General features: G+C 29.8%; 2 protein-coding genes across 2 annotated transcripts; both read right to left on the reverse strand.

Moving 5' to 3' along the window:
* Window positions 1–776: 776 nt before the first annotated feature.
* LOC123923337 (transcription factor MYB13-like) lies at window positions 777–2,985 on the reverse strand. Its single transcript, XM_045976023.1, has 3 exons — window positions 2,777–2,985; window positions 2,247–2,376; window positions 777–1,487 (listed from the first exon to the last, which is right to left on the reverse strand). The coding sequence occupies exons 1-3, from the start codon at window positions 2,907–2,909 to the stop codon at window positions 893–895; spliced, it is 858 nt and encodes a 285-aa protein (XP_045831979.1). The 5' UTR covers window positions 2,910–2,985; the 3' UTR covers window positions 777–892.
* A 7,199-nt stretch (window positions 2,986–10,184) lies between these two features.
* LOC123921797 (transcription factor MYB13-like) lies at window positions 10,185–11,970 on the reverse strand. The gene is made up of 2 exons (XM_045974475.1): window positions 11,608–11,970; window positions 10,185–11,033 (listed from the first exon to the last, which is right to left on the reverse strand). The coding sequence occupies exons 1-2, from the start codon at window positions 11,868–11,870 to the stop codon at window positions 10,442–10,444; spliced, it is 855 nt and encodes a 284-aa protein (XP_045830431.1). The 5' UTR covers window positions 11,871–11,970; the 3' UTR covers window positions 10,185–10,441.
* Between the last annotated feature and the right edge of the window lie 562 nt (window positions 11,971–12,532).

Here is a 12,532-nt window from a genome sequence, read left to right on the forward strand (position 1 = left end):
TCCCATGACAACAGAATTAATAGGCCAGACCAAAAAGACATTTCATCCTACCAATATGAGACCATTAAATTCAGTATCTGACGGTACGAGGCAGGATTAATAATCGCACGTAGTTAAATTCTGCAATGATATTAGGAAATCGAGCGGACGTAGAGAACTTGTTAAATTCCAAACTTCTAAAGGTTAGGACGCACTCTTTAGAGGCTGAACCCGTTAAAGGTAATGATACGAAATAATGAAAGCTAAACCTAACGAAGCTTAATTGGTTCCACCTAAGTCAGATTGCAGTAGAAATAACTATAGTAATACTAAGCTTATTTTAATGGAAATTAATCCGGTAGCTTATAACTAGTAATGAAGTATAGTATAACGTCAGTTACCAAGCAAGAGTAAGGGAGAGATTCAAAACACTTAACCACACACACTCCGTGTGGCCACAAACACTATTTTATTTGTTGCTCTTTACTTTCTTGTCATATATTTTATTGTTATTTACTTTTATTAAATGCAAGACCTTTTCAAACAAACAAAGCGAATGCAAATCACTTTATTATTCTAAATTCCTAAGCGAAACTAGTAATTTTGGCACAATCCATATGGAGAACGATAACTTATCATTTTACTACTTGGTTGCGATTATGTGCACTTACAGAGCCACCATCAAATATTTAATTTTTTTTTTGTTTACAATATAGTATTTAACCAAAGACATATCTATGAGTTTAATTAACTCAATTGGTATAGACATTACATTATATATGTAGGAGTCGGCGCTTGAACCCAGACACTCCGCTTATTCACCTTAAAAGTAGAATTTTAGCTATTAGACTACTTTGATAAAATGAAAAACTAGTAAGAAAAACATACAAAAATCGAAGGAAGACTTTAATTTCTAAAACATATATGAACCATCATAGAAGTCTGAAATCAATAAGTCTATGTCTTTATTTGATATCTCATTAGTGGTGTATGTATCTTCTATGATGAATGGTTCTGTCCAAAAATCGCCACTGAATGCTTCAAATGCTAACCACAAATCAGCATTGTCTTTTTCTATTCCGCAGCTGTTCGTTGAGCTAGGCGAATTGTCTTCCGGCAATGTATCTTCTACGATAAATGGTTCTGTCCAAAAATCACCGTTGAATGCTTCAAACGCTAACCACTGAGCAGCGCTGTCTTCTTCTATTCCGCGGCTGTTCGTTGAGCTAGGCGAATTGTCTTCTGGTGATGTTTCAGCTGCGGGCATCGGCAATGTTGAGCTTTCTAAAATATAAAGAAAGTCCTTATTACCAACATTAGAAATTGGGCTTTTGGGTGCTACAAAATGATGAGTATCATTTTCTTCAATAATATTATCACAAGGTTTCAATTTCAAGTCCAACATTTTGTACTCTTTGCTCTTTAAGCACTTTTTTAGGTAGCTATGCCAATAGTTCTTTATCTCATGATCCGTTCTTCCGGGCAGTTTTTCAGCAATCAAAGACCATCTGAAAAGGAATTGTCATTAAGCACGTATAAATTAACATCGGAATTTAGAAGCAAAGAAAATTATGCATCTTTCTAATATTAAATATAATTTTTTCATTTTTTGATAACTATAATAATAATAATAATAATAATAATAATAATAATATACGACCCTTCAATAATCAACAGCTAACAATATACTCTTTTATATGATTTTGGTATGTTGCAAATTAATTTTGTTTAGGTTACTAGTTGAGATATCATCCAAACCATTAATCACGCTCTGATCATATGGTCGTAGTTCATCATTCAGATTTATGTTCATGTCTTCTTAGAAATAAAGGATATAGTAGTACAACCTTACTTGAACAACATTTGTTCTATATGATCGTACTACCGTGTCCTTGATTTCTAAAGAGACACGAATTTAAATCTAGATGATGAACTGACCGTGCGATTAGAGCGTGAACAACTTGATATATGTATGAGTTTCTTCTGTCATTGGTGATAATTAGCTAATCTCTGTCGAAAATCGAATCCCTGACTACCTGCTTAAGGATCCCAAGATCCTTACCACTTGAATCAATTCAATATTTTAGTTAAATTAAATTGAACTCTATCATTAACTTATCTTCCCAATTTAATGTTAGATGAAAAGAAAAAAAAGTAGATCTCAATAGACAAATCTGTAATGTTACTCCTCTAAAGTTGACAAACTGGAAATTTAGTATAGAATCTACAATAAAACTGACAAAACTGAAATTATTACTATTATATACCTATTTCCAAGATGGTGGTGTAATTTGATGATCATTTCATCTTCTTCTCTTGTGTAATTCCCATGTTTAAGATTTGGCTTTAAGTGATTCACCCAACGAAGTCTGCAACTTTTTCCACACCGTGCTAAACCTGTGTTCAAATAGTACCCATGACTAATTAACATTTATTTTTCTTAAATCAACAAAGCTTAAATTACATATTAATCAAATTCAAAAATGAAATTTAAATAACAAGTAAAAAAGATAAATTTTTGTCTTTCTAAGAATTTCTTTTACTTATATTACTATGAAATTATATTTAATTTGTTTTCTATCTCATTTTATATTTTTATAATCAATGACTAATAAAAATTGTTTTTATATATATTCCAAAAACCTTATTTTAAGAAAAAGAAAAGAATCATGCTCTAAATTACTTACGATATGTTTTGATTTTCTTAATAAATGATTATAAAATGATATTTTCTTGCTTATAAATTAGGACAGTAGAAGTATATTTGCTTATAAATTGGGACGAAAGAAGTATGTACCCGCAAGTTTGGGGAGTTGACGCCAATTAGAATGACCATGTTTATGAATATAATCACTTAAACACTCATCTTCTTCTTTACTCCATGCACCTTTCTTAACTCCATTTTTGTCATAGAATGGACCTCTTACCATCACTTAATGAATATTGGACTTCTGTGTTTTATTGGAGACAACTAAAAGCATAGAATTTAGAAGTTCTCTGCTTTTTATGATTATATACATTTATGGGCCGGGGGTGATAAACTAAAAACCGTGACATAGTATTAGCATGGCCCCATCTATTTTACACCTTGAAATGATTTTGTTTCTTTACCATTATTATACGGTTAACTTGACCGTCTAATATGGTTTAGAGGTCGGTTTTAATATCAAGTTGTTTCAGTCCTTTCTTGATTATAGTTGTTGGAGATCGAACCGTAGTATTTTCTACTAAGTTCAGCGCTAATCACCACTAGAGCAATTAACAATTGGTTGAAACGATATTTTTTTGTTACTCAAACATTGTTACAAAATTTTCACTATCGAGTGTTACCTATGAATAATTTTTTCGGGGCGAACTTTTTCTTCACACTATGAACCAAAAATCATACTCTTGGCTATATGCTTAAGACAACTAAGACTTTTTATCACTTGGTACTTTGAAATAGGGGTGTTTAAATTCAAACCGCAAATCGATTAAAAAATCGAAGACCACAAAAAACTAAAAGTTTTTGGATGTGTTTATTAGATGTCATTTTGGTAGAGTGATGTATACTCCTCCAACTGTAATTAATTAAGAAAATATTAATCATAAAAATAGTGCACCCAATGTATTAAATTTTTTTCTAAAAAACAAAATTTAAAAACTCATATTTTTGTTTGTTAACCATTATCTTAAGTTGTAGGAAATAGCTATACAGTTGCCGAAAGCTACTACACTCTGCGTCCAAGAATCTGTTTCAAAAGATAATAACGCGTGTCCTTTTGCATGTTTTCATGTAATGTAATGCAAATTATTTTTTTGGAACAATTCGTTAGTTTTTTATTTTATTTCTTATACGATAAAGTACTTATAACATATATCATTGATTAAAATGTGCCCAATATAATTGAGCATATCAACTAGAATTTGAACACTATCTAAAAATGGAGCCGTCATAACAAGAACGTGAGTAACCTCATTTGTTTATCTCATTACAAACTCAACGCTAGAATTTTTATAGGAAGTAGAACAATTCCTTAGTTGCAAAATGATGTACTCCTACCTGTTAGTTTTTCTTTGATCAATAGTATTTTTTTTTGTTCTCTTTCTCTTAAAAGTTGGAAACAAAATTTAACAAAAATAATTTTTTTTGGAAAAATACGTAATTAAAATAATTCATGTGATGGCTAATAAATAAGTAATATTTAGTGCTCTAAAATAATGTTTAATTAGATCCAACTTTTGTCAAAGAAAAAAAAAACTTTGTCAAAGAAGAAAAAAAAAGTTTAAGGATGCGCCTATAGGCTGTAGCTATATTTCAATGGGAAAACATACTTTCAAAATAAAATATGTGAGAAACCCTAGCTAGCCAATTTAATGCTTTTTTAAACAATATATACCTCTTCCATTTGCTTTAGTTTATATAAAGTTTCTCTTTTCGATTCAACCACTAGACTACTTAACTAATAAAAGAAAGTCAGTTGATCTAATACTTGAGGAGACTTTATTAAGTTTAGATAAAATTTTGCCAGGCTTCCATTTGCCTTAGTTTAGAAAGATTCTTTTCTCTATTAAACCACTAGGCTACTTAACTAAAAGTAAAATAAAGTCAATTGATTTAATAATTGGGGAGACTTTATTAATTTTATATAAAATTTTGTTATGTTCAAATGTAATTTTATTTTTCTATTTTAAAAAAAAAAAAAGTTTTGGTCTATTTATTTTATTTGTGTTTTGATCCCCACTCCATTTTAGAGTCCATTTTGCTGATGTTGCATTGCCACTAATGACGTGGCAGCTAGCGTCCACGTGGACAAATTTAATAGGCATGTCATTATTATATTTTTTAATTCAATAAAACTTGTTTTAGGAAATACTTTAATTTTATAGTATTTTTAAAATCAATTAAAAATAATAATTGAAACACATCAACAATCACCATCAAGACACATCTAAAGCTTTTTTTGCAATGGGTCTATGTAGAACAAGAGAGAATTTTGATTACAATAAATAAAGTCGTGACTGTCTCGGATGTTGTTGTTGTTGAAACATCTCCTAAATGATTGTGTCACGGTTGAAGAATTAGTGGTTGAGGAAATAGTGGTCGAGGGGGTCAAGGAACCGGTGCATTTCAAGACGAATATTGTTCCAGAAACGCAAGCTTTATAGCAACAACATAGTTTTTCGAAAATTCAAGATGATATGTCTAATTTCTCCTTGATGCTTTACTCATTCTTAGTTTACCAAAAAAATTAAAAAGAGCTATAGGTCAATATTAATTAGTTTATCAACTATCTTTTTTTCAACCACAAAGGTGATGAAGAAAGATTCGGATCTCCGTTCAAAGAATTATCCATTTTTAAATCAGGGTTGATTCAATATATTAGGAGATCTAAAATAAATTTAATGTTAAGGTTTATTTAGAATCATTAAAAATACTGGGCCTATTCTTGGCGAAGCAATTTTTTGGCCGAATTTTCCTTATCTTGCGGTCGAACTTTGGACTACTAAGGTTCCTTTTCTCTTGGAATCAGAGAGTTATAAACCAAAAAAAATACTGGGCCTATTTTTTTGAATGACAAATTGTTAGTTGCTAGTATATTACATTGATACATTAGTTGAACTCTAGTCCTCCAACTCCTTTATACTTTTATAGTAAATACATTTTGAGACACATAATTGTTTATTAAATTATTGTGATTGATTTCATTTGGTTTTTAGTTTTATATTGAAAATAAAGTCAATTGATTTAATAGTTGTTGAGGCAAAATTAATTTTAGTAAAATTTGTTAATCTTATTTTTGATAAACAGTAATGAAGTCTTTTATTATAAAGTAATTTTTTTTTAGTGAGATGAACTGCAATTGGTTGTTGTAGTTCATCTCATTAAACAATTTTAGGTTTCATTATTGTTTAAAATATTTTAAATAGGTTATTGCTGTGTGGCCTTAATTACTTTTAACAACCCTGTTTCGAATTTCAGTTGAGAGTTAACTAAATTTAATGTCTTATATGAGGCAGTGTGAACTTGGCTTGGAATAAATGCAGTGTGAACTTAGGTTGGGAATAATTCAGTGTGAACTTGGGTTGGGAATAATTCAGTGTGAACTTAAAAGAGTTGATAACAAAAAAAAATTATTAAAAGAGTTTTCATATATAAAATAAACAAATATTTTATAGAAATATTAAATAAATGTTAGTATTTTAAAAATATTCTTGAGTTTTCAAAATTTTATCACATTATGTTGGCATTTTGAAAATACATAGTTTTAGAAATTTTATCGTATCAACTTTATCATATCGGGAGATAAAAATTTGTTCCCGTAAATATAAGTACACAATATTTATTTACCTAATTTGGTTCAACAATAACCTATGTATGGGGGAGGAGCAGCCATCCATTCTACTATGTCAATGAGTTTCGTTACAACGAGATTCCCAAAGGAATTACAAGAATTAACCTTAATCATAATTGTACCAGTTTTCTGAATCTCTAACTCGTGACCAACAGACTCAATGATTTAGTATTCCTAAGATGAATACAAAGATAATTTTTCCAACCTCTAGAATTGTAGGAAGAGAAATTGTCCCTTTTGTTTCTTTTTAAAACCCTAGCTTTAGTGATGGCAAATCTTAATCCGTACCTCTACATCTCGCTTCTCTACTTGTTCAATCTCTTGCTCTCTTTCTAAAATTGAAGCCGTGTATATATAGACCACAACCTACTTGTCTTGCACTTCAAGACAACGCTTTATCGATTACAACTTTCCAAACAAGATTGCTAGTCTTGCACATAAAGAAATATCCTTGTGGTCCATATATCTTACCAACCAAAAAAATATAAAATCTTGTATTTTTTTTAAAAGATAAATTTCTTAAAAAATACTCCATCCAGTCCTAAATATAAGAAAAAAATCATTTTTTTTAGATTTATTGATAATCTGATGTATTTGATTTATATTATAGACCAAATACATTAAATTATCAATGAATCTAAAAAATAGATTATCTCTTATATTTAGGAGAGTAGGATAAGTAGCTTAATAATTTTAAGTTACATATATTTGCATGGCATCAGTTCTTTGGGTTGATGATAAGTTTCTACAAAGCCACTAATGAAGAGGCAAAGGAATTAACTAATAATATAAACAATATCTATCAAAAGGCTTTAGATATGTGTTGAAGCAAAAAACACTCACATTAATGTCAAAAATAGATTTCAAGATGATATACGCCTATTAGAATAGTGGACAAGATGACAAAGTCTCTAAGAACCAATTGTTTATTTTTCTAAGATTTGTAACAAATTAATGGGTTGGAAGGAAAAGAGTGCATCCTTTGCTCGAAGGAGTACTTTAATCAAAGTAGTATCCCAAGCCAGCTATTCCTAATAACATATATGTTGGTATTTTAAATATGAGTTGAGTTCCACATTAAATAAAAGGCAAACTCTATGGTACATATAATAATTTTTATTGTACTGGTATATTAGATAATTAAATTAATGGGTAAATGAATAATTTTTAAAGGAAATCATTTTTCTTATCATTAAAATAATTATAGTAACTAAATATTATTCATCAAAATCGTCAAAAATATAAAATTCGATATTTTTTGAATTTTTATTCATCATAATAATCAATATTGAATTTTATAAAAAACAAATATTAGAAAAATTAGTATAATACTTATAAACAATGAAATTGTGTTTTTTCTTGTGATATTGTTATTTCTAAAATACAATAATCGACTAATAATTTTTTATTTCATAAAAATAATCGTTAATTTATCAATTTATTGACTTGATGTACCGGTACATTCAAATTATTCGAATGTACCGTAGAAGCTCCCTAAATAAAATAGTAGATGTTGAACACTTTATATATAAATGAGAAGCAAATATGGCAAATAGTATATTTTATGCAACCACTTTCATTCCTTCATTTACTAGCGAGAGAGGCCAAACAATAGTGCAAAAGGCATCCTCTATCCACAAGATGCTGATATAGTGCAATGTATAATACATACAGTACAATTTTCTGACTTAGTTTAGGTCAATGTTCTGCGTTCTCACTGAGTGGATGAAGTAACGGAATGAGAACGCGCTAAATGCGTAAGCATGTGGCGTCAACACGATGAAGTCATCATGCAATTGTCGCATACTGTAATTAATACCAGTGATTAATAGGAGAAAATTTATAGGGTCATGTTAACATGTGCATCAAGGGCACATATTAAGGTATCTAAAAATAGAAATTTGCATTTAATAATATAAAAGAATTTAATGTTTAAAAAATATAATACACAAGTTACAAGAGAATATTTCTACATTTATATTTTTAACATGTGCCTTTATATAGTATACATTACCCTAACTACCGTTATTAATACACCGTATAAAAGGGTGACACATAAACTCCGATTTTAATACTCCGGAGGGAGTAGCTTGTAACTTACTAACTCCGTAGGTTAATTCATCACTGGTGCAATATTTTACTATTACTATTATATATTTAAAAATTTACTTTGATTGTTCCCGTGAGCCCAGATTTAAATCCGGGATACTCCATTTATTCATCTTTAAGTGAATTTTCTAATCATTAGACTACTTAACCCAAAAAATAATAATTACTTTGATTAAATTATAAATCTATTAACTTTTCAGTAGTTTAATATTTTAATAATCTACATTAGTTTTTGAAATATATGAATGTATTATTATAAATTAGAATTGAAATATAATTTCATATATAGTCAAATTTTCTAAAATATCATGTTAAATATCAAAAGAAAGTTTAATCTCATTGGTTTATTAATCATTAGTATATTTAAAAATAAATATAATAATTTATTTAAATATGTTTATGTGAAATATGCTTTTAAACATGCTAGTTAAGATGTCATATCCGCCTTTCATAAGGTTAGACTCATGCCTAAAAAACAAGCCTCTGACAGGTCACAGGCTAGACTCAGGCTTTCAAGTTTTTAACGGGCCAGACTTAAACTTGGTAATTAAGCCTAGTTCGGCCTAACATATTCTCAACCTAAAGATGTTAGTAAAATAGATAATAAATAGCCACATGTCACCTTTTTTATAGGAGAACAGAACCAACAATAATTAGGGTACTGTATATTAGGGGTGATCGTATCCGAACTAATTCAAAAGTAAAATCGCAAACCGAACCAATCCAAACCGAAACCGTAAAAAACCGCGTTTAGTTAAAACCACACGGATGATTTTTCTTCTAAACCGCGTGGTTTGGTTTGCGGTTTTCATTTTAGAAAACCAAACCAAACCAAACCGCAACACTTAACTTAATCTTATCAACCAGTAGCAATCAACATATTACCTAGTTCAACTTAGCAAGTCCAACCCAAATTGAGTCTATAAAATAATAGGCTGTCAAAACATATCATTTAATGCGATCCATAATTATACTGTCGGTATTAAAAATAAGTTCTTGTGTATATGCAATTTTTGTACATGCATATTATATCGTGTAAACAATAAAATAAATTAAAGTTTCCTAATGTTATTTTATAACAAGTTGATAATATCGTCATATTTTTTATATCGCGATAAACCGCACAAATCAAACCAATCAAAACATTGGTTTGGTTTGGTTTGATTTGGATGACTTTTAAAAACCAACCGAACCAAACCGAATCGTATGCAATTTTATCTCGCGATTAGCATGACTTTTATGCTTAAAACCGAAGCAAACCACACCACGAGCACCCCCTACTGTATATAAGTTTTCTCCTAATTAATTAATAATCTTAAATGCATTTTTCCCATGTTTTTAAACTTTTAATCTCCTTTTTATTTCTGGAAAATGTTAATTAGTGTTCATTATAGGGCACTAATTAACTTACCGTTTATTTTTTTAATCTCCTTTTTATTCAATACGATATCTAAAATAGAAAATTTGAATCTAATAATATAAAAGAATTTAATATTTCAAATCACTACTAGAAAAATCACTACTAGAAAAAGAAAAAACGGTTGCGGTCAAAATGGGAAAGCGGCGGAATTTCAACCGCCAATAAATGCTTGTCACGGTGGTTCCCAAGCACTACTTTTTCCTCCGTTGGGAGGTGTCATCATTTCCCAGCGGTTTTGAAAATTGCTGGTGTAACCTCCGATAGGGTATTTTTATGATTATGTATATTTTAGATTTTCTATTAAAACCTAAGACTAAAATAAGCCTAATTGAGACTAAATACCCACAACTTAAAGTTCGAATCTCAGTTGAAAGAAACATTTTCCGACATGCTCATATATTGTGCATCATTAAAGCATTAGATTCTGAATCTCAAAATGATATTTGAATCAAAATCAAAATGTTTTACAACCATAAACACAAGGAGGATTGTTGTTACAGGAGTTAAAAAACGTTCTCTTTGTTCCAACAAGTATCATGAGTTTATTTTATTAATTAAAAAGTCTAATATCTTATACTAGTATGTATTACAAATTACTTCAACTCCAAAGATCCTCATCATATACTACCGAAAAATATTCAGATTCCATCGGCAAAGTTGTCATCAGCATGTGGCTTGGAACATGTGACATTTCAGCTTCATATGGTGTCCAAAAATTATCAACTGTTGACTCGTAGTACGCATCTACAAAGCTGCCAAAATCATTATCCACAACCAAATTACTATCATCATTGGAAGAATAATTTGGAGACACTAAAGAAGTATCTTGATTTTGAAAATCACAATTAGTATTGTTTTGCACTATTCCATTTGGTGTGTTGGTAAGGTCATCCAACAAAAAACTTTGATCCATAGATTCAATAAAAGCATCTATAAAACTCATATCATCCAAATCATGAGTGGAAGAGAATTCACTTGATGATGAAAATGGGGATAATGGGCCATTGGTGTCTTGGGAACTAGCTGGAGTAGTAACTTGGGAAATGGTAATATCTCTTGATTTAGTAGCTTTGATTTCTTCACTATTTGTGATTGTGTTATGTTGAACTCTCTTTTTGAGGGAAGTATGCCAATGGTTCTTCACTTCATTATCTGTTCTTCCAGGTAATTCCGCCGCGATGGTTGACCATCTACAAGTTCAACAATGGAAAGGAATATCAAATTTAACATTCATCCATGTTTATTTGTTGACAAATTATCCATGTTTGTGTTATTGCCAAATTAATTAGTAACTTTGACATCTATAATTTTTGGCTATATATATCTTGTTATCCCAATACATTTAAGGTCCCGGCGAATTCGATAAAGAAACACTTTTTTCTTTTGTTGTTGTGACAATTGGGAATGTTATCGAGTGCTAAAGTCATCACTAAATGAAAAGGCTTGACAACAAGGGCAATATTTTTTTTACTAGCGGCTCTAAGCCGCCACTAAATGCTATGTCTTTCTTTTTAATATTACCGGCGGCTTAGGCCACCACTAAACTTTAAAAAAATTATTTTGTTAATGTTGTAAGAGTTTTTTTTCTAATTTATTGGAACTTAAACCGTCAGTAACTAATTGAAGGATTAAACCGTCAATAAATTAAAGTAATTTTGTAGTGACGGGTTGTTTTCTTTGAACAAATATTAATATACGAACAAATATTCCTATACAAATTTGTAGTTTATTGAGAATAGCAAAGTAGGATATATGATAATATACCTATTTCCAAGCTTTTTATGCATTGTGATAATCAAGTCTTCTTCTTGTTGAGTGAAATTCCCTCTTTTGATGTTAGGCCTTAGATAATTCATCCATCTCAATCTACAACTCTTCCCACATCTTGCAAGACCTGCAAACTTAGGGAGTTGGCGCCAATTCCAGCAACCATATCTACTAACATAAGCTATTAATTTCCTATCTTCTTCAGCAGTCCAAGTTCCTTTCCTCATTCCACTTTTGTCACATGAAGGTGTTCTAGCCATTTTAACTAATTTTTGAGAAATTAACAAGTGCTCTTGAACTTAGTAAGTGAGTGAGTAGTGTATTTATATAAATTGATAGAAACATTAATGATGATAAGTGCGTTTGTGTCAGATCATAGCAGTCTCTGAATTTATACTACACGTTTTCACATCCAAAGCGTGTTTCATTTTATATTCAAACAAATTTTAAAATTTAGTAAAAGATTCACACGACTACCAAATAGTATAATGGTCTTTTTCAGTGTCTGCTCTTTATGCTATATAGTAAAACAATTGGTCAAATTACATGTTTAATTTCTTCATGCTTTTCACATAAAAGAATGAGAAAATTGAGTCAATTCGGTCAATTTTATCATTTATTAGGGACATTGATCATTGATGACAATTCAATCAAGATCTTTTTTTGGAATAATTTAGGTATTTTTTACACACAACTGCAAAGAGAAATCTTTTGAACTTTGTGAGACTTAAAAGGATGAATAGTGCCACAAGCCAGAAATCCTTGATCAAGTTAGAAGAAACTCACTCAACTTCATCTAAGTGCTCTTAGATAATTCAATCAAGATTAGATATTTTAAAACAAAATTCTTATTTTAATTTTCTAATTTAAATTATTACTTATTTTTACAATATTTTTGTATTTTGAAATTCTATACTGTTCT

The sequence above is a fragment of the Trifolium pratense genome, linkage group LG4, assembly GCF_020283565.1.
Source record: "Trifolium pratense cultivar HEN17-A07 linkage group LG4, ARS_RC_1.1, whole genome shotgun sequence".
In the NCBI taxonomy this organism is placed as follows: Eukaryota; Viridiplantae; Streptophyta; class Magnoliopsida; order Fabales; family Fabaceae; genus Trifolium; species Trifolium pratense.